This window comes from Danio rerio, chromosome 4 (genome assembly GCF_049306965.1).
Source record: "Danio rerio strain Tuebingen ecotype United States chromosome 4, GRCz12tu, whole genome shotgun sequence".
NCBI classification, from domain to species: Eukaryota; Metazoa; Chordata; class Actinopteri; order Cypriniformes; family Danionidae; genus Danio; species Danio rerio.
Genome location: NC_133179.1, coordinates 3,438,811 through 3,462,285, shown reverse-complemented (window position 1 = coordinate 3,462,285; position 23,475 = coordinate 3,438,811). Strand labels below are relative to the sequence as shown.

At 36.7% G+C, this 23,475-nt stretch overlaps 1 protein-coding gene and 1 long non-coding RNA gene across 39 annotated transcripts in view; one reads left to right on the top strand and one right to left on the bottom strand.

Annotated features, from left to right (window-relative positions):
• LOC137491498 (uncharacterized) overlaps positions 1-17,928 on the bottom strand; it is a 31,360-nt gene extending 13,432 nt beyond the window's left edge. Inside the window, exons 1-2 of one of the 2 annotated variants that reach the window (XR_011011409.2) lie at positions 17,661-17,928; positions 13,805-13,861 (exon numbers count right to left, since the gene is read on the bottom strand). This is a non-coding gene — a long non-coding RNA (uncharacterized lncRNA). Of the gene's footprint in view, positions 1-13,804; positions 13,862-17,517; positions 17,629-17,660 lie in introns of those variants that run through there. The other variant, XR_012401714.1, reaches the window with a different exon arrangement.
• plekha5 (pleckstrin homology domain containing, family A member 5) overlaps positions 1-23,475 on the top strand; it is a 198,530-nt gene that overhangs the window by 26,045 nt on the left and 149,010 nt on the right. For 17 of the 37 annotated variants that reach the window (XM_073946541.1, XM_073946543.1, XM_073946528.1 and 14 more), the window contains exon 1: positions 4,988-5,129. The exons of the other annotated variants lie outside the window; for them this stretch is intronic. In XM_073946541.1, the coding sequence (XP_073802642.1) occupies positions 5,113-5,129 (17 nt within the window). In that variant the 5' untranslated portion in view covers positions 4,988-5,112. Of the gene's footprint in view, positions 1-4,987; positions 5,130-23,475 lie in introns of those variants that run through there. 37 annotated transcript variants of the gene reach the window in all.

Sequence of the window (23,475 nt, the reverse complement as noted above, 5' to 3'; positions counted from 1 at the left end):
AGTAGTTGTTTTTCAATGGGAATCTTATAAAGAATGTATTGGTTAAATTTGTGTAGGTTGTGCAGAACATGCTTACTAGATATGGAGCACTTATCATCGAAATAACAAGACACCATCCATCATGGTTGATTTTGAAATATAAGAGTCCTCAGAACAACATCCCATAGAGCAGGCGTTCTCAAACTCGGCCCTGAAGGGCTTGTGTCCTGTAAAGTTTAGTTCCAACCTCAATCAGACACAATTGGGCTAGCTAATTAAGCTCTTACTAGACTTTCTTGAAACATCCTTACAGGTATGTTAAGGCAAGTTGAAGCTAAATACTGCAGGACATTGGCCGTCCAGGACCAAATTTGAGAAACTCTGCCATAAAGCACATTTAATCCAATGACACAATAGTGTTGAATTATGGATGGTTATTCATTTGTTTATGTCACCGTTTCTTCCAGAGACCTATTGTTTACTATTTATACGCAAAAAAATGGCGTCTTTGTAGTTAAAAGCACTTGGAAAACATTTAAAACAATTACATTTTCACAATAGGACTAATAATTTTATCTTCAACTCTGTAATTTACAGTTGAAGTGAAAATTATTCGCCTTCCTGTGAATTTATTTTATTTTGTTCCTTCAAATATTTCCCAAATCATCTTTAAAAGAGCAAGAAACTTTTCACAGTATTTCCAATAAATTTTTTTCTCCTGGAGAAAGTCTGATTTGTTTTATTTTGGCTAGAATAAAAGCAGATAATAATAATAATAATAATAATAATAATAATAATAATAATAATAATAAAATAAACATTTTAAGGTCAATATTTTAAGCCCCCATTTGCAATATTTTTCCAAAGGTCTACAGAACAAACCACTGTTATACAATGACTTGCCTAATCAACCTTATTAACCTAGTTAAGCCTGTAAATGTCTCTTTAAGCTGTATAGAAGTATTTAGAAAAGTATCTAGTCAAATATTATGTACTATTGTCATGGCAAAAGATAAAATAAATCAGTTAACTTCTTTGTATTATTCTTATTTCCATTTGTTTTGTAATTTCAATCATGCTTTTTGTGAGATGGCATGTGAAACTACTCCTGGATGAAAACAAATCCTTGTGATGGAGTGCTCCTCTCTTATGCGAGTCCTCTGAGTTGGGTAACTTGTAAACCGATCCTCTCCAAAACAGCTGTCTCGCTTGGGTTGTGGTCTGGCGTAATTTACCGCCACTCCCAAGATAAGTTGGCTGCCCTCTGATCCAAAGGAAGACGGGGTGGATGCCAAAAGAAGCAGAGTAATGTGTTTCCTGTCCTGATGCGTAGTGCGAGAGCTCTCACGATAACGGATGTCGTATTTCCAAACAATCTATATTCATGTTGCATGTGTTTTCAGCTCTCTCTCTCGTGTGCCCATTGATACGCCTGCCAGCTGGCATTTAAAAGGACGAAAATTAAATTTTTACTCTCTTTCTCAATGAACACTAAACCGCAGTTTTGGATGGCGTCCAAAACATCTAGTAGAAACCAATACGTAAGATCAGAGGATATTAACAGCCGCTGTGGTATCAGGAAACATTGATCCAGGAGGGCCCAAATCGACAGCCAAACGGAAACTCTGCCACTATTTATTCAACAAATCACAATCTGACTCCATGGAAAGCTTGTTCAAAGATATTAGCATTCACCAAATGCACACTTTGCTTAATTTCCCAAAGCATCCTGTTTATCGGCTGCCTAAATTGACTTTCTACTTGAGACTACTTGGGATGGGCGAGATGAAGTTCACATTGCATCACAATACTTACTGGTATTTTGTGATAACGATATTAATGATGATAATTCACATGCATCTACTGAGGGACAATAAAAAGTCTTTATCTTTAGAGACAAAAAAGGTGTTTAGGATCATATAAAATACACAACCAGTTGTCCTGAATCAGTTTAGAAAAAAAAACTTTGCAGGAAAATAAGGGGTTTGAGACCTCAGGATTAGTGTTGTAATGTTTCATTCATACTGGATGCTAGAGGGCACACTTGTTGATTACTTCACATATAGATTACCAAAGAAAAGGCGTCCCTTATCACTGCAGGATGAAAAGAGGATAAAGATGATCAAACAAGACAATAAACAAAAGCTTGTGGCAATATATGTGGAATACTTGTGTTCTTCAAGCTGTCCTCGATGTTTAATGAGCACAAAGTATATTTATAATGCAAAGCTAATGGGTTATGTGCACAGCTGGTGTTTTTCAGCCCATGTTAACTTTAGGTGAACGGTTAATGTGACTATTTGTAATTTCATATGGTTCCTTTTGCAGCATCGATGTTGTAATGTAATTGAAATACAAGCAGTTAAATAGTCTTAAGCATTAATTTTGTCACAATGTCCATTGCAATTACTGTGGTGCAATACATCTCCATGTTTTAAAGACATAGAGGAAACAAAAGTAATTCAATGCAGTGCTTCTTGTCTGATCTAAGACCTATTTTAAATTGTATATCTATCAGGCAGTGAAGATCATTGATTTCTAAAGAAATCAGATCTTAAACGTCGTGATTTTGTAATAAATAAGGCTTAGGCTGGCTGATGGAAATGTAAAAGTCTGTGTGCATATACCCCAGTGATCTAGCCTTTATCAATGTATCGAATACTATAAAATAGTATGATTTTTTCTTCATTCTGTGATATTAAAACAAGTATGGTCACAAAAATTGAGGTATTTCAAACATTTCGACATTATGGAAAGAATTAAGAGTGAGAGTATGTCCGTGAATCTCTTTTTTGTAAATAAGTATTAATAATTCATTGCACAGACCAATTATAGGTATTATTGTTCTTATTACAATCTCATCTCAAGTAGGGGTGTCTCCCATCCCTACTCGAGATGAGATGTACTGGCTTCAACAGGTACTTGCGGATCAGCTGTAATTAAGTACAAATTCTTTGATGAAGTTCAGTCTAAAATCTTCCACATTATCAAAATCAATATGAATGCTGTAGGTTTCTAGAGATTGGGAATGCAGCCAGATTATCTGAGAGGCGCCTTGCTTTTTTCTTCCCATCTATTACTGTTATGCGAGTCCTGGCAGACGGCATAAACGGCAGGATAATTGACTGTTGTATCAAGCTGGTGATGTAATCAACTGTGAAACTTTTATCTGCTTTATGAACACTTCCGCAATGAGAGTCTTGCAAACAGTCAACCTCCTTTCGATGTACTCATCACAAGTTAGTTCACCCCAAAAAATGAATTCTGTGTCATTTCAATGACCTTTGTTCATCTTCAGAACACAAATGAAGTTATTTTAGGGGAAATCTAAGAGCTTTCTGTCCCTCCATAGACATGGAATTGTGAGACTTATAAGTCAAGAAAAGGCATTAAAACAGCCTATGTGGATTCAGTTCCTAGGGCTGAGCCAGAACATTCAATATTGAAATATTCATTCTGTGGTTTGGCATTTAATTTCATTATTGAGATTCAGATATTCTTCAAATATTCTGGCACCCCCCATAATGCGGACATATTTAAAATACAAACAGACACAGAGATTCCCATCAAAAAACTGCAAATGTCTTTATGATATTTGCCTACATCTTAACTTCCATGTCAAGTCATCAGGGTGTGTTTTTACTACGGTCAATACAAAAATAAAGTATTGCCATTAGAGTCAGCAGGGCAACATGCAAGTATCGTATTATCCGCAGTAGACATAACCCTGATCTAACATAAAAGACACTGGTGAACATAATCATGTGTACAGTTTTTTTTTTTTTTTTTTTTTTGGAGCTCAAAACTGCTTTTGGATCTTCGTGTGATTACAGTTGAACCAATGAAGACTCATGTACTGTCTTGACTCTTGAATTTGTTATCCAATGATAAACGAATGTCTCTGGGGGCTGAAACGACGTGATGATGAGTAACTAATTTTTTTAGTTAACTAATCTCTTGAATGAGCCTGGATGATGAGTGAATGGGTATCATCTTAATCTATGAACAGCAAAGAATTAGATGAAACCCATGGCCACAACAATTCAAAACCAGCTCCAGGATCTTTCCCAGTGGACGGCAGATCTGCCTGCCAGGACTCGCACATGACCTCACAGTGGAGTCATGCGCCTACCGCAGCAAAACAGCTGATGCAGACCGAGTCACTTTTGGCCAGCTTTAATGTCAAGCACTTTCCCCAACTCTTCCAAATTTCCAAATAGTCCGCTCTTCAAGTAATTCCCACCACTTCCTGCTTAGCACTTCATTCCCATTGGACTGTAATTACATGAGAAGCCCGCTGAGGGATTTCTGTGGGCTGCCGAACATGAGGAACGTATATACAAGAGCGTGCATTAGCGGTAATGCAGCTATCCATAAATTTCTCTGGAAGGCATTGTTCCAGCTTCAACATGGAGTTCTCCATTTCATGCAATCAGTTGGCCTGCTTCAGAAAATGCTATTGTGTTTATTTTTGCCATTGCTTAAGGAAACCGAACATTCTGCCAGGATTAGATGCTTGCTGAGTTGTGTTCATAATCCCAATGTTGGCAACAAGGTTTTTCAATTTGAATATGGCCATTTTATAAAGAATGCACTCGATTGCCAGTGTATCCGCTACCACCAACAACACCCCCCCCCCCCCCTTTGAATTTCATAGGATTGTCCTCCTCTGCAGCTCTGAAAAGCCAGAGAATGGCCATTATCAATGCATGCTCTGCTTTGCATCAGAATTGCATGCAAATGTTGCCTAATCCCACAATAACAATCAGCCCCAGCTCATCCACTAAATCCGACCCATTTTGCATATTCACACCTGGACAGTTTTCACTCAGACAATCCGTCTACTGATAGCCGAAGTAAACAACAAAATCTTTTGATTGAAATCTGGAAGGGTTTTTTTCCCAGGAAAGGGGACGTCCCACTGTAACGCCGCCTTTGAGTTTGACATACGTGGCCACCCTGCCATTAATCTCTCCTAGTAGATAATCCAGTGCTTAATCCCGTCTTTGCACTATGCAGAGGGAGGCATGATAGTACCATTTACTGACCTACAGCCCTGGTTGACTGACGCTGCAAGGTTGCAGAGCTTTTGCATTCACCGGAGTATTGTGTGGACAAAACCCCAGAGCTAATATGAAGCAGATGTGCTGGTAAGTTGGTGTGGGGACGTGATGTTTTAATTGCATTGAAGTCTAGTAGATTACCGTATTCAAGCTCGGCATGAATGTACACAGTATCGGTGTTCATCTCCTTAGGTCGTTCTGTTGGTGTTGATGAATGAGATGTGGTCTTGTGTGACCTTCTTTAAAATAAAATCTGAACTTGGTAGCTTGTTCTGTTGCCGATAGCTCAATTTCTTGACTCTAATGAAGTGTTCATGGCGAGTTGCTGCTCCTTTTAAACTGGAGTAATGAGATTTGCTGAATTACTGTCTTAATCACAGGCTGAATGGCAAATAGGGGAGGAGATGTTTATTATGATGTGATTTACAGCTCTTTTGCCGAACCCCTGTCTGTGTTTTCTAGGCCCCTTTTCCATTTACCCTCATCATTTTTTATACTTGATTTAATTAAAATATTCAGGCTACATTAATTACTGTCAGGTTGTGGCTGAGCAACACATTTAAGGGAGTTTGGAAGATGCCTACATCTGGGATGAACACGAGACACCTCAAGGTCAAAAGCTAACTTTTGACATCACATTTGCTAGGTGTTCCTAGGCTTTCTGAGGGGTTGCAAGGGTATTGTTAGTTGCGGTGATTCCACTTTATATGAAGTAATGTAATGTAATGTGTATTTATATACTGCATTTATCGTGTATGGCCATGCAGTGGAGAGACAGTGTTAGAGCCAATTCAGTGGATGGGGATGATTGGAAGGCCATGATGACTAAGGGTCGGAGGCGGCAAATTTGGCCCGGACACTGGGTTACACACCTACTTTACCAGAAGTGCTATGGGATTTGCTACAAGAGAGTGCCACAAATGCTGCAGAAAGTCTGGACCTCAGTTTAGCATCTCATCCAAAAGACGGAGCTCACTGACAGTATAATGTCCCCTTCACTATACTGGGGCATTAGGACTCACACAGACCGCAGGTTGAGCACCCCCTGCTGGCCTCACTAAAACCCCTTCCAACATCAGCCTAGTTTTCCAATGTGATGTCCCTTCCAGGTACTGGCCAGGCTTAGCCCTGCTTAGCTTCAGTGAGTAACCGGTCTTGGGCTGCAGGGTGATATGGCTGTGACCTGTATGTAGGGGTCTTATTACTATGTACTTGCATTTAATTTAATCATTAGGATCAATTCACTTGTTCTGCATGGTTTTACATTGTGTTTATACTTTAATTATTTGCATCTGTAATTATTGTCTGTAATTACACTGTTGACCCATCCCTTACGCTTTAAACCACCCTTAAACCTACCCATCAAGCCTTGTTATACAAGCAGTTTGTGAAAAGTTGCATCATTTTGAAAAAGGTTATTAGTTAAAGTAAAATATCTTGATTCATTAAACTAAGCCAAGTCATTTTTGGAGATCAGCTGCAATGATCACATAGATAGACACACTCATAACACATTGCCTTTTTGTCTTGACAAATTCAGTTTGAGCTGAAAATCTCATCAGCCTAAGTAAAATAAAATAAAACTTTCTTTCTCTGCATAGTTTCGGAGTGCCTTGCTTGAAAAAGCGATGCAGGGAAATCCACTGATACCCTTGGGTAATTTGCAGATTATTTACCCAGCAAGTTGTGAAACTTTTAAGCTAAAGCGTCCCTGGCTTCTGCAGAAGACGTGCTGTGCATCGCTGTGTGAATTTATTCTGACAAATTATGTTGAGTACGGTGGCACATACTCACCTAGAGGCTCTCCAAAGGTCTGTCAGATCTTCCAAACTCCAGAATTACCCCAAAAACTTCCACACACACACACACCCAGAGTCCCCGTGTTCTTCCAAGGGTTGACTCATTCTCCCCATGGCACCATGCAATGACCTCACCTCCAGCGGAGAACATCATCAAAGCACGTGTATGGAACTCCAGTAACGATTCCCGCTTAAATATTTCACCACGTGTGCTCTGCCGGTTTCATTAAAGCACATCAGATCTGCACCCAGTGCCGTCCCGCCTGGCCAGTGCTGCTCTGCATATTAAGGCAGGGACTACAAAACACCATTTACCCAAGAAGGTTTGGCAAGAAACCTGGTTTCATACTGTCACCAAACCAAAGAGGCCATAGTCTGGATTAGCCTGCTTCTCTTTTGTATTAATAAACAAGGTGATGAGGACAGTGGTTGGGACTTGCCATTTTTTTGTGATAATCTGATCTGAATCTCTCAGGTTTTTATCCCACACTATGCGCTTATGTGATTACTTTAAAGGGCTGTAGCGTCAATACTCTGGCAGATTTGCAAGGGCTAGCATATGTGATGGTGATTTACAGGCAATTTGCATGGTGTAATCCTGCATTGCTCATGTAAACCTTCTTACGAATTGAAAGGCACGGTAATGGGAGCAATAATGCATTGCTAGCATCTAGTTTTGGCTTCTCGTTGCACTAAAAATGTGGTAGTGTTCACACATTTGATGTGGTTATTGCTACCATTCTTTTATTTTGCTGTTAGACAAAAGTCTCCTACAAGAACATGGGGCAACCCTGTATTAACCAAGCTCTGCACTCCAGTTCTTAGGGCTGGGGTGCCCAAACTCGCTGTCCTTCATAGTTTAGCTCCAACTTGCTTCAACACACCTGTCTGGAAGATTCTAGTAAAGCTAGAAAGAGCTTGATTAGCTGGTTCAGGTGTGTTTAATTGAGGTTGGAACTAAAATATGTAGGACACCGGCCCTTCAGGACTGAGTTTGGGCACCCCTGTTCTAAGGCAATTGTCCATGTTTGTTTTAAGGATACCCAGGTGGCTTGTACCTACACTGTAAAAAGCGATTAACTAATTTACTTAAAGTGAGTAAACCTATTGGGATTTGAAAGTGAGTATACTTGGAACTGTTAGGTTGCCTTACCTTATTTTTTTAATTATGCACAAATTGTATTTACCTAATTGTAAGGCAATAGGTTTACCCAAAGATTTTAAAGTGAAGTCAACTAATGGCTTTGAAAGCAATGGTCTTTCTTAACTCTTTTAAGTCAAGCCAACTAATCGTTTTAAAAGCAACAAGGTTATTCATTCCTTTTGTTAAGTGAACTAATTGTCTTAAAAGCTACAGGTTTACTCACTTTTTTAAAGTAAATTCAACTAATTGCTCTTGACAGTGTTGTTAGTCGGTATATGAAAAGGCTAGTCTACTGTTGCATGACTCTGGCAGTTACACTTGGAGAATTCTGGATGAAATCTCAGTCAGTTTCTTTTTCCTTTGAGGCCTTGCCTCACACCAAGTTTCTTTTGGCCTATTAATAATTTACCTGCCGGTTCTTATAATCATCCTGCATAGTTAAATGCCTCTTAGACATTAAAACATGGTTGTTGCTCTTAAAAGTAGGGTGGTACTTAATCAGAAATGACTGTATGAATTTGTAAAACGACTCTGCAGTAATAGAAGTCTACAGTGTGGTGGCTTGCTGTTGCTTTAACTGAGTATCAACTGGAGTGGAAGAGTCCAAACATGAGATGAATCCAGTAATATTGCCTTTAGTACAAGGTTATGATTTGGTAATCTGATTAAATATGATTCACTTTATATCTGATTTACTTAGTTAACCCTTTTTTGCAACTTTTGCAAAATAAATGTAGAAACATGAGTAAGATACTGAATCACTTAAGCTAATCAACCTTGACTCTTCACTGTAAATTAAAACCGATTCACTCTGCATTCTGAATCATGCATTCAACAGATTATTTTAATGCCGTTTATTCTTTCAGAATGCAACTATTGAGTATTTGCGAATCATTGAATCGTTGATGAGACTCACAATTTAACACAATTTAATTATTTAAATGTATTCATATCCTGAATCCAGAATGGAATTTTAAACAATCTATATGGGAAATTAGGTTTTAGTAAATCATTGATTGATTCACTTCAGGAACAAATGATGAGTCTGTATTATGAGTAATTGTATGATTCACTTGACCGAGTTGTTCGTCTTTCAGAATAATTCATAAATGGAAACAAAAATACTGAGGCTGATTTCAAAATAGCATGCCATCATAATTTATTTATTTGTTTTCATTATGAAATTCAATGGCTTTCTGAATCATTCAGCAATGGATACAAGGACTGAAGCTGTGTAGAAAATAGCATCCCATCATTATATGTTTGCTATTTTTTCCAAATATGACAAAATGTAGAAATTGTGTTTTATGTAATTATTGTTTTTTTTTTAACAAGCATTCATCCAGGAACCAATCAAGAGTACTGTATTTATACGTCATTGAATTATTCGCTCTACCAATTCACTTCAATGGATTTCTGAATCATTTGGCAATGGATACAATGATTGGAGCCGATTACAAAAAAGCCGTCAATTATAAAACTTTTGTAATTTTTCCCCAAATAAGAGAACATTAGGATACTGTATTTTAGTTAATGATTGATTTGTACAACAAAAATTCACCCAGGAACCAATCAAGTACTGTATTTTTGAGTCATTAAAGTATTCACTCAACTCATTCACTTCAATGGCTTTCTGAATCATTCAGAAATGGATAAAATAACAGTGGCTGAATTACAAAAAGCAAAACATCATAGTACTTTTGTAGTTTTTCCTAAATAAGGTAAAATGAAGACGTTGTGTTTTAGTTAATCATTGTTTTGTCCAACAAAATTCATCTAGGATCCAATCGAGTACTGTATTTATGAGTCGTTGAATTATTCACTCTACCAAATAGCTTTCTGAATCATTCCGAAATCCATGCAATGACTGGAGCTGCATTTTAAATACCATGTCATCTTACCACTCTTGCTATTTCTCCCATGTTAATGTATACAGAATGAAATGGCATGAGCAGCGTCTTTCTAATGTGTGCATGTCTAGCCAAGCGTTGCTCATATTGTTTGACAGTGGATCTTGTGGTTCCTCCAGTAGATCCTCTGCTAATGCTCGGCTCAGCCCGGGACTGTCTTGCGCTAATGAGGTTACCTAACGTGCTAAACCCATTTGGTGCGAGGTGATAAAAGCGGATAGAAAAGAGGATGAGCAGAGCACGGGAGCCGACGGACACAACCTAGGCTTGGTTTGGAGCCAGAAAGCGTTTTTCCACGCAGCTGAACACTGAATCCGACCCTGTTTGTGGCGCGAGGCCCAGTTTGTTAGCAGAAACGAGTCTGTACCATTAAATGCTGTATGCTGGGTCAAGTTTAACAGCGTTTAATGCTTTTGGGGTTTAAAGCATTTGTTTTTAACAGGGTTATAATTGTTTAGATGACATCTAACCGCTTAACTGGCTATTAAGCTAGATAACGTATCATTTGCAATATATTTATAAATTGTTTTATTTATTCAGCTGCAGCCTTTTTACCAAATCCACCAAATGTAGACCAAATATAATTCACCACATTTTAATGGAGTATTTGTGTTGTAAATGACAATCAGATTTGGCCAAAAAAAGAAATATATACATATATATATATATATATATATATATATATATATATATATATATATATATATATATATATATATATATATATATATATATATATGTTGCTTAAAATAGAGCTGGTTGATATGGCAAAAATGCAATCTTGATAATTTTTTTCTATATTGAACGATAGCGATAAATATATTTCGATATACGTTTTTGTATGCTTCCTCTTGTAAAACAATGTCCCAACCATGATTGAAAGCAGATACTGCTGGTAAGTGAACGGTTGGTGGGAAAGTGAAATACGCACTAAACAATACTGGGTGACTGACTTACAGTATTTTCGATAATTTTTAGCGGCCCAAAATTTTATGAAACTCTAATATTAACACAATTATAGATTTCTGTATTTGCATATTTCTGATGTGTGTTTGGCACTTAGGATCAATATCGAGGAAAAATATCCAGAGCTTATCAGCAATATCAACATAAATTTTATAGCGATTCGATATATCGTTTATCAGCCCAGCCCTAGCTTAAAGTTATTTTAGTTTTCATTTAGTTTAGCTTATTTTAGGTTTATTTATTTTATTTCTAGTTAGTTGTAATATATTTACACATCCAACTTTTACTTACTGCCAGGTCCGTTTTTTTTATCGAAGTTGACATTTAGCCACACCATGTTGGTGTGTGGTGTGAATGTCTAACTTTTATGAGTTGGGTCGTTAGCCCAATACTGATCCCCCAACCTGAAAGACCAGGACGAAAAATGAAAAAGCTAAAAGTTAAAAAGGCAGTTCGGTGGCGCAGTGGGTAGCATGATCGGCTCAGAGCAAGAAGGTCACTGGTTTGAGCCCCAACTGGATCAGTTGGCATTTCTGTGTGGAGTTTGCATGTTCTCCCCCTGTTGTTGTGGGGTTCCTCCGGGTGCTCCAATGGAGCTTTTCAAAGACACATCGATCAGCTGGTTTGTCTATAAACTGACACACCAGCAATCGGCTGATGAATTGCGCCTTTATAATGCTCCAGGGTCTCTGTATCTGTGGTTACACACAGTAAACAGCGGTGAGTTTGGTGAAATGACCTTCACGGCCAATCACAGTCATTTCTGTTGAGCATGTAAATACAATGGCAAATCAGAGCTGTTTAGGAACGCGCTCAACAGGTCTCAAATGTTGGCAGCAAATGGGCATTTTAGTATGCTGACCATCCTAATTATGATACAGAAATTAAATAATTAATGAAATACCATTAAACAGTCTTAACTGTATAAATAATTAAACAAAATTCATGTGTCCTGAACTGCAACTATTGAATCCAGACTCAATATTGCACATCCTGTGATGGGACTATTGCGAATGTACATATTGCGATGTCACTTCTGAAACGATCTGTATAATGACTAATATTTTTAATAGTGTTAAATGCTTTTGAGGGCCTAATCATTTATATTTAACAGGGCTGTAATTGTTAAGTGACACAGCCACTTAACCGGCCATTAAGCCTGGAAATGCTCATGTCAGTTGTAATATATTTGATGATGGTGATAGAGATGTGCATTACTGCATGACAAATAAACACATCCGTGCACTGTACACATGAAGCGATGCATTAAACGCAGTCAGTCTGACCAGTGATTGTCATGCTGGATAGCATTTTCTGGCTCTTTTCAAATACTGACGCTTGCAAATGTGACATTCAGAGACGCTTGCTTTGGATAAATGCGATTTTGAGTCATTTCTTATTCATTTAAATGCTTAAAGTTTTCCAGAGTGTCTTGTGATGAGTGTAATTACAGACTAAAATAAATAATTGGCAGCCTAATAGGCTTAAATAATAAATCAGGTGAGGGGCAAAGACTCGCTGCGAGCAGATAATCTTGTTTTTGCGACGGCGAGGTCTGTTTTTGTCAGTCACAAGGTCTGTTTTGAATGTCGAAATCTGTCTGCTTGTCTTGCTGACCCCTGAATATCTGCTATTGTTTGGGTATTTGAGTACACAACCTTGGTATTGCTTGGTGGAGCAAGGCTCCTTCAAATACAAGGGCTTTCTTCAACTTGGCAGACATTATGATGACCTTAAATGCATTATTCAGACGAACAGTAGGTGTCTGTGAAAATGTGCACGTTTGCACATTTAGGTAGGCAATAAAATAATGTGCATGTATATATTCCTGTATTTATTTATTGATTGGTTGTTTTATTTGTTTATTTTTTTATTTATTTAGTTTTATTTATTATATTTATGTATTTGACATTTTCTTTTCTTTTCATTTTGACATTTCCTGTATTATTTATTTATTTGTTTGTTTGTTTTATTTATTATTGAATGTTTTATTTATTGTATTTATTTATTTAATGTTACCTTCATTTATAGTTTTATTTATTTATAGTTTATCTATAAATAAATAAACATTTTCAGTTTTATCTATTGTATTATTCATTTATTTACTTATTGTTTTATTTATTTAATGTTTAATTTATTGCATTATTTATCTATTGTTTTATTTTACTGGAATGTCAAAAAAAAAAATATATATATATATATATAATATTTATATAATGCCTTCAATTACGACATGATATACATGTCACATTTTTGATTTATGAATGAATTTAGGAAAAGAATATTGTATCGCCATTTTATATCAGTTTATTTTCATATTTATGGTATGAATTAGTTATTTTTAATTATGTAAAATTATGTAATGCATTTAGCTTTTACTATTATATGCTTCATAGCATTTTAGTAGTGCCAATATTTGATTGGTTCACTGATTGTTTGTTTGTTTGTTTATTTTTTAAGCGATTATATGTAGTAGAAATGACAAACATGTATTGTTCCTATCAAATACTAAGGTGAGCCAATTGTTTATTTATTTGTTTGTTTGTAATGGATTATTGTTTTGTCTTTAACCAAGAAATACATTTAGTACATAACAGACATTATATATGACTAATCATAGTTTTCAAATAGCATGTATGTGAAGATTTTATATATATATATATATATATATATATATATATATATATATATATATGCAGCTTTTCAAAATGTAACTTTACCACATTTTAAATTGGAGGATTTAATCTGACCTTCATATGAGATGGAAAAAAAATACTAATTTTAAAAACCCCTTGGACATACTAAATGAATGGGTGTAGTTTTAGAAAACACTGCATGTTTTAGTTGTTTGTTTGTGTTTGGGGGCCGCCGTGGATATGCATGATGACTGCTGTAAATGAGACATGCTTGAGGAACTGAGCAAACGAAGGAAAAGTTAATTACCTCTCGTCACAGCATCAGTAATAGTCGCTGGAACGTCCTCCTGTTTGCAGATTTTTCCTGAAACGAGACCAAAAAGAAATGAGTGACAAAAATAATTGTGAAATCTCAGGCAGAAATGGGGCAGAGATAAATTTAGCGACGTCACCTGAGCGCCGCGGCTCTGGGGATCTTATTACAGCCAAAGCGTAACACTTACAGATGATTGTCAGAAATACAAATAACACAACAGAGCTGCGAGCAGCATGCTTAAACCTTTCCTCAGCGCTTGCGTTTGACTGTATGAATGTTTTATGAAACTACTGCCGAGTTTACTGGTGATACTAAAGTTTCAGTAATAATGCTGGTGATGTTGCACGATTCCACTGCGAAAACAGATGCTGCGGCAACGAAACAAATGTTTTACATAATTAATATAAAATCTATAAATCATATAAAAATATTTAATATTAGAATATGAGTTTTGATATTAACTGTATAAATACTACTTTTACTGATTATTTATATTTTATTTATTATTTATTAATATATTTTATTTTTATTGTTTATAGTATGAGTGTTTATATATATATATATATATATATATATATATATATATATATATATATATATATATATATATATATATATATATATAAATATGAATGGGTGTATGTATATACAGTATATGTGTAAGGTTGTACGACAACTCTACCCCATTGAAGTGTTTGAGACTCCATCGATTCCTCAGACTCCTGAACAACAGGTTCATCTCCCTATTTTAAACTCCCTGACATGCAGATCCATCTAAAAGGCTTTTAAAAAGTGGATCTGTGGTGCTCCTGTCTCTGGTTATTACAGTATGAAGATACACACGCTGTAAACTACACTCATTAAAATCAGCATCAAAACTTCCAACACAAAAGCCCTGTAGGGAGAAACGCCATGCAGACCAGCACTCACAATAAAACACATCATTAGAGCGAAGCCTTCCAGCAACGAATGAACAAGTCGTCTTATAATCTGCACGAAGATCAATGGCGGCTCTTATCGAGTTACAGCAGATTAAAGCAGGGATTTTGTGGGTTGGAAATCAAAGATGTTTGGGATGCGATGGCTTTATTGGTTTGTTACTGGCCGCTGGAGTCATTGAATGCATGTGTGAGGAGACGGTTGTGTTTCGAGGGTTGTGTGAGACTCACTGGAGGGATTGGGAGAGATCGGTGACAAAATGTACTCTTCAATGTGTTTGGTATAGGACTGGGAGACTGAGAGCAGCAGACTGACAGTGTGGATGGATGGATGTGTATAGAATAGCATTATTATTGTTGCCTTATTTGGAAATATTTCAAAGTAATAGTGAAACACTCTGATATTTTGTAGTGATTTAAGGATGATTATTTTAAAGTGAATCATTACAGTAGTAACATGATTTTTACATTTATTACACACACACACACACATAAATATTGACAATTTAGATTTTATAATAGTTATAATAGTTATTATTAATCCATCAAAACCAAATAGTCGTTGAGTAATAATTAATATTATCAACCCAAAACATTCTCCACACACACGACTTAGACTTCTCAACATGTCCAAACCTAGCATGAGCTTGTTTTGAGTCATTTACACTAGTCAAACGTTCAGATTTGGACATGCTTTAGCACACATACGCCTTATTTTCAGATTCGCACTGTCACAGTCTGTCCATCTTTCTCTCTCGAGGGCCGGCGAGCTGTCAGTTGCAGTTCTGTGACTAAAAGGCTGTTTACAAGAGCTGAATTTATCCTGATTAAAGCATGTCCGTGTGCTCCAGACACAATTCGCCCGCAGGCCAGAGCTGCTGTTGTGTTTAAGAACAGATAAGACTGCTAATACACTGCAAAAATGCTTTTCTTGCTTAGAGTTTTGTCTTGTTTGCTAGTCCAAATATCTCAAAATTCCTATGTTAAGAAGCATTTTTTGACAAGCAAAACTTATGGTCTTATTTTCGGAAATAATATATTAAAATTAAGTTTCTCCTTAAAACAAGCACTTTATCTGCCAACGGGGTGAGCAAAATAGTCTTGTTTTCACTTTAAAGTTATATTATTTAGCTTACCCCATTTGCAGATTAGCCTCCACATCAAAGTGTCAAGGTTGGAATGGATGAGGCGAGTACCCAAATGCAAATAACCAAGGAATTTATTTTTTATAAAAGAAACATAAAACAACCCCGTAAGGCAAAAACACAGCAACAAACTGACTTGACTCGGTTTGGTTTGACTTCAGACACAGAATCAACGACGACAGACCAGCACAAGACAGAGCACACTAGGAGAATAAATAGGGAAGACGAATTAATGAACAGACAGGTGGACAGGTGAAACTAAGGCCCTGTTTACACTAGTGCGTTTTAGTTTTAAAACGTCGTTTTAGATCAAAAACGATCCGCGTCCACACTAGCGTTTCACCTAGCGTATCTAAACATATCTTCGTCCACATTACGCCACCAAAAACGTATATCACGTGACCATTCGCACACTCTGGGCATGCTTGTTCTAGGATAAACAGGAAGCATGTGTCTCGCTTGGTGTTTGGTTATTGTTTGTCAACAAACACCTGTTTAACAATGAACACGATGGCAAAGAAAGCAAACGAGGTATTTTTGTGGACAGACGACGAGGTCGAGTTGTTACTAAACGTAACAAATGAATAACTGCACAATGAAACAGACAATAGTGCAAACAATGCTCCCATTTCTGTGTCCATGTTGTTGTTTACAGTGAAGGCTGGTCTGCTGTCTCCCGGTAGCGTTAAAACCGTGTGGTATAGTCATGTGATAGGGGCTTGACGAATAAGGGAAGGATACGCAATGACACAAAAGCCCCAATCAGGTAGCAAATCTCATCAGCCCCGCCTCAGTTTTCAGATGTCTCTGTTTTCCCCCATCCACACTGAGACGGAGCAGCAGCGTTTCAGAATAAAAAACAGCCTCTCCAGTGTTTCCAAAACGCTCCGTTTTCGGCGCTCGAAAACTCCAGCGTAGTGTGGACAGATAGCGTAATCGTAGCAAAACGTATGGGTTATCAAACTAAAATGCATTAGTGTAAACTGGACTAAGAATTACAAACAGAATAACAAGTTGAATGGGACGAAATGCTAAACGTGCTACTAAAACAAGCCATGTGCTCACATACAAACAGGACTAGAACATGCAGCCAATGAGAGAGCTCATTGACCGCTTGCTCGCATGAAGCAAGGCACTAAAAAGCATGCGGTTACAATGCCAACATGAAACCACGTGCTACACAACACAAACACGAGCACATGATAAATAAAGATACTTACCGTGTGCTCACATATGCAACGTGAATGTTCCCTTCCAGCGCCTCCGAAACCAACTAGACTGAGACTACGGTCTGAGCACGCACGGTATGAGCGCAACCAGGTTGGTGCTCATACAATGACAAGAAAGAGGAGTACTTGACCTGAGAAAACTCGAGCCAGCCCAGACACCAGATTTGAACATTATTGAGCATGTATGGATGCAGTCCTGCAAGCTCATACACATTATTCATTCTGTTTCCACTGCAGCATGACTTTATATTCTATACTAGACATTATTTCGGTTAAGTGATGAGACTTTTGTCTAAGCAAAGTCAGAGCTTACTGTCCTAATGAAATAATTAAAAACCAAGGCATGATCATATTTTATTGTGGTAAAATAAGCGTAATCTAGAGGCCTTTACCTTTCATATAAGCCACTTCTGATACCAAATGATCAACTAGAAGTTATTATTTGTTGTTCGTACAACTTGGATAGGCGACAAGACTTTTGTCAGAAACGCAATTTCCACAGTGAATTCAGCCTGCGTCATATATTACACCTCACCTTATTTTTATGAGTTGTGAAGCAAGACTGTGATTGTCCGGCTTGAACATGACTAGCGCGGAGTTGAGACGTCTTTCCTCTTGGCTTAAATCCCAGGGTTTTGGAGTCTGGACAGGAAATGACCTCACTCTCGCTCTTGACTCATTCATGTGAAACACAAGCTCTTTGTTTACCATGCTCTCTCATTCATAAGCTTGTGTTGTTCAGCTTTCTTCTGGAGCATCGTTTCATCTCTGATGCCCTTTGTCCTGTGGTTATCATCAATGCTGGAAGATAAACTGATTATATCTGTCTGTCCAATGCTGAAATGATTATTCATCGCCAAAGTATGTCAGAAATATGCAGGTTTTTATGGAAAGATTGTGCAATTCTGTGCTACTGAAGTATAGTTTATAGTGAATGCCAGGCTGATTTAACTTTTAAAGTGTCAGGCTGTCATCTTACCACCTTTCTGAGAAACTTTGTCAACAAAAGTTGAGCATTATTTTGTTTTTCAGTATTTTATATGAATATTTAGTGTATTTTAGATGAATATTTAGTGTATCTAGCACTCTCAAAATGAAAACTAATATCTAGGAAATATGCAGGTTTTCATAGAAACATATGCAGGTGTTTCTATGTCAGTTATAGTGAATGATAATGAAAGTGCTATATTGGCCAGTTAGATTTAATGTCTAGACTATCAGGCTATAATCTTGACACCTTTCTTCTAGACTTTGTCAACAAAAAAATATGCATGTTTAAGTTTGTTGTGTTTTATATAAATATTAAGTATATTATGTTTGATTCCACCAATATTTGGAAAGATTTCGGAAGATACATTGATTATATCGGTCTCAGGTATCTAGCACACTCAAAATGAAAACTAATATCTAGGAAATATGCAGGTTTTCATTGGAAGATGTGCGCATTTGTTTGCAATTGTTCGATTAAAGTCTAGTTTGTATTGAAAGATAATGAAAATGCTATATATTGGTCAGGTGGATTTAATGTCTAGACTATCAGGCTATAATCTTGCCACCTTTCTTATAATCTTTGTCAATAAAAATTAAGCATAATTTTGTTAAAAAAAATATTTAAAAAGTAAAGCCCTTAAAAGTAATAAAGTCTTAAATGCTATTTTGCACAGGATTAAATTTTATATCATTTTTGATTATGCAATCTCTGGTTGTTTGCCAAAGTTTGCCTGAATTAAATCTGTGAATATCAGGATGATGTGTAGTTTATGAAATCAATGAAATCCTGCTAGATTTGACATCATGCTGCTTTGTTTACTGCAGTAACCAAGGCAAAACCATTATTTCTGCAGCTTTATAGGCACTGGTCTTCTGAATTAGCTAGATTTAATAGATTTTTGTTCTGTAATGTTTTAGTTTTGAATTAATTTCTTACAGCACATTCACTAAATATTAATGTGAGTTAAAATCTCGCCAGTGTTTCCAGTTCAAAAGTGGTTATAAGGTTTTAAAATGTATGGAACAAGTCTTAAAGAAAGTCTTAAAAGGTATTGAATTCCACTCTCTGATTCCTGTATATACTCTGTTTATGAAAAGCACTTTAAATTACAATTTTGTATGAAATGTGCTTTTAAAATTGCCTTGCCTAGTTACCTTAATACTCAAATTGATTTTCAGTATCAGTCATTAAACCTCAACATCAGTCAATCTGTTGACATGTTTTGTGTCTGATACTAATAGGCTAATTTGATATGAACTAGACCACTTGGCAAATGCCCGGCTGGTTTTGGCAGTGAACTGTGTTTCCATCCCCTCATAGTAAACTCAAAGCTCAAGGTGAATAAAGGGCCGGACTTTGGACTCCCACACCTAAATGAACACAAGCTCCCCTGTTATCTGAAGCCAGTGTGTGTTAGTTCTTTCAGCACTGCAGACATACAATAATAATACCACGACCAGTTCAGTTCAGGCTCACAGTTTCTAACCTACTTCTGCTGAAACTCTGAAGCCCCTGGGCTCTCGCTAGCGTATACGTTGGCATTCAGCTCACACGTAGCTGTGTGTTCATTAGCACAATAGTCCAACCTAATTCCGGTCATATTTGTAAAGTTGTTTAAAGTTGCATGCTGGCTTCTGGCTGAGAGACGCGCCTCTGGCCTGCATAGAGAAATGAGGCAGAGGAAATCTACATAAGATTTGGCTTTGTTAAAGGGATAGTTCACAAAATAAAATATTCACTTTCAATTTGCTCACCCTCGGGGTATCCACGAGTTTTAGATTAAACTGTGGTCTTTGGTCATTTATCAAATGTAAGTCAACAACTGCTGGAACTTTGAGAGTAAAAATAAAACAAACAAAATCAATATCAGTGATTCCTGATGATCAGTTTAATGAGGCGAAATGAGTGTGTATGAGAAACGTAAACTTATTTTTCAACTTTTTTTAAAAGCTTAAATCCTACAAGTTTTGAATAATTTTTAGTAGGAAACAGATTTGTAAGCTTTACGTTCAATGCATCTTTTTTCATTTAGCAGGGCTCAACAATAAGGACTGCCTGATGGCCCAGAGCCAGTGTGAGAGATGCTTGGGACAGTAGACAGAATTGTTACTGGCCCACTTGGGTCACTTTTGAGAAGTGTGAGTGCGCAGAATCGGGCTCAGGCACAGTTCACTTGGCCGAATTCACACCATATTACTTTTCGTTTTCTTTTATCTGATTGGATATTGTGAGCATGTTATCGTTATTTTTTTGTTTTGTTTAACAATAAAATATCTGCACTTTTTCCATACAGCTATATTTTACTGCTAAATATTTTAATATAATTTTAAAATATTTAAATTCTAGATTCACAGAGTTTATTTTTGACACATTATTTATTTATTGATTTATTTATTTTTTTGGTGGGGCCAGTGAAAACTTTGGCAGAGCAAGTAAAAATCTGTACCGCTGGTCCACTCGGGCCTGTAGAAATAATCCTTAATGTTGAACCCTGATTTAGGAAATTTTTATTATAAACCCGAAAATTTTATTATAAACTCAGGTCTTGATGCCCAATTCCAATTTGTTGTCTGTATCAGATTTTTTTTTTGCCTGTCTGTTTACAGGTAAAAAAAATTAATATAGGCAACAAAAATGGTGGGTTCTAGCATCTGCGGCACACTAGCCATGATGTAAGAAATTGTCTTGTTTTTAGCTCTGCGAAATATGCGAAGTGTAGTATAAGTAGTGAATGGTTCAGTCCAGATTTCCCCCCATGCAGTTTATGTAATGGTATGGCCCTGATGTGTGTGTGTGACTCGTCAGCGCTACCAAGCCAACCAATCACAGAGCTTGCGCTATGCGTCGTTGTGAAGTATAGTTACATTTTTTGAGAGGTGCGTGTCAGCATTGGTCACGACATAGGGCTTTGTGTCAGTGCGTAGGCCGCACCGTAGCACACGCATGCGCTTGATGCAGAAGTATAAATCAGCCTTTATACATGGGGAGAGGTTCTGGTTAGGTTCTGGTTGGTTGCTGTACAGTTGCTAGCTCTTATTTCATTGCTAACAGGCCTCATGTAGAGCAATATGTATGCATTTTGTTTTGCCTGTATGTCTGGCTTGTTTTGAGTGCTGTTTGCAGTTGATCAGCATTTTATGAATCACCTACAACCACAGTTTCAGCATGCAAAACCTCTTTAATGTTGTGCTGAAATAAAACGTCACATCTCGGATGTCCTGAGGCTGAATAAATTAACAGCAGACTCTCGTCACGATCTCTTTAAAGAGGGTCCGTCTGGAGCAGGTGTGTGTGCGCGTGTTTGATGTTTACTAAATAAAGGCATGCAAGTGTGTGTGTTTGGGCGTAGTGCCGAGTCTGTGCTCGTCTGTATAACCTCTAGAGGGTTCAGAAGGCCAGCGGTGGCATTAATCCTGGGATTTCTGCGAACGCCTCCTCGGTAAAAATAGCAGCGCTCTGTTGGACTGCCAGGTTTGTGATGGAGCGCAGGCCGAAACTTCGTTTTGAGTCTTACTTCGAACCCTGCGCTCAGATCTAGTAAATTTTGCTCCTAGACTGCAGTCATATGGAGATTTGCAAGCTGTATTGATCACTTGCTGTGTTTGTGTTTGATAATTAGTCTTTGATGACATCCTACAGCGTTATGCATTGAATCAGTGGTCTTCACTGGTACTTTTGGGCTTGACCAGCTCCAAGTTGGCATTTCTTTGCCCACAAATTCAACTTTCATTGTGTTTCAGTGCATTACAGTTTGAAATAAACTCTCATTGGTCTAAAATTCCACAGAATTTGTGTTATTTAATGCAAATTATTCTAATTGGTTTTGAAAGTGCATGGTAATGTAATTTAAAAAAAATTACCTAATACCTAATTAGTAGTAGTAGTAGTAATAATAATAATAATAATAATAGTAATAATAATAATAATAATAATGATAGTAGTAATAATAATAATAATTTTAATGATATTAATAATAATAATAATAATAATAATAATAATAATAATAATAGTAATGATAGTAAAAATAAAAATAATATTAATAGTATCAAAATTATATAATAATAATAGTAATAATAATAATAATAATAATAATAATAATAATGATAGTAATAATAATAATAATAATAGTAATGATATTATTATTAATAATAATAGTAATGATAGTAATAATAAAAATTATATTAATAGGATCAAAATTATATAATAATAATAATAATAGTAATAATGAAGATTAAAATAGATTTAATGTACTATTGGTTTGTGTGTGTGTGTGTGTGTGTGTGTGTGTGTGTGTGTGTGTGTGTGTGTGTGTGTGTGTGTGTGTGTGTGTGTGTGTGTGTGAAACTGTGTTTACTTGCATGTGTGTGTTCATGAATGTGCGTGTGCTTGCATGTAAGTGCTGACTGTAAATGTGTGCATGCACATGCATGTGTGTTTAATAAAATAAATATATAGACACACAACTGTATATTATGTAAATACAAAACTTATTCTGTACACGAATTGTCACGTTTAATCATTAAATATTACTAATATTGATTAATTTTTTGTTTTTGGGCCTTTAATGATCAATTATAATGCTAAATTTGAGGCTTTTATTTTTTCAAGTTTTCCCAGTTATAAATATTTCATTAGTATTTTTACTATTTTTAATTTAATTACTGTAGTATTTTCGCCATGGTTCTGGCATGAAGTGCAGCACGTTGTTGACTGTAGAAAGTGCTGAGGTGTGCTGAGCGAGTGTTTTCATTGGTGAGTGTGTGTGTGACTCCAGTTTCTCTCATTCACATGTAGCAGCAGTTTCAGGAAGTTCCCATGACTGACTCTTATCTCTGATCCCTAGAGAAACACTCCTGCGCTTCTCACACTGAGCTGAGGCAGTCTGGGCCTCTGTCAGCAGTGTGTGTGTGTGTGTCTGTGTATCTGCGTGTCTGCGTGTTTGTCTGTCAGTTTGTCGGTCGGTCGGTCGGTAGGTCGGTCGGTCGGTCAGTGCATGTGAATACACCTCTGCTTGTCTCCGTCCTGAGGGATTTACACAGACTGATCTGGGTCTGGAGAGCAGAGGCTTTGATAAGCATGTGTGTTTGGAATAAGAGCCGGATTTGGGATTTTTTTCCCAGAAATCCCAAGCCTGCTCCATGTCGAGGCACTTCAGAAATTCATATTAAGATCTTTTTTTGATAAATCATGCGATTTGATCTTTGCTTTCTAACTGAGTGTCGAATGCCTGCTGTTGTCAATCCTAATATACGTTTCCTGGATGTAAAAAACCCCAAACATCATGTTTTAATGCAAATGTCTTCAAATATTTTTGTAATAGTTTAATGTTATTTTCTTAGAAGTAAAAATACATTAATTG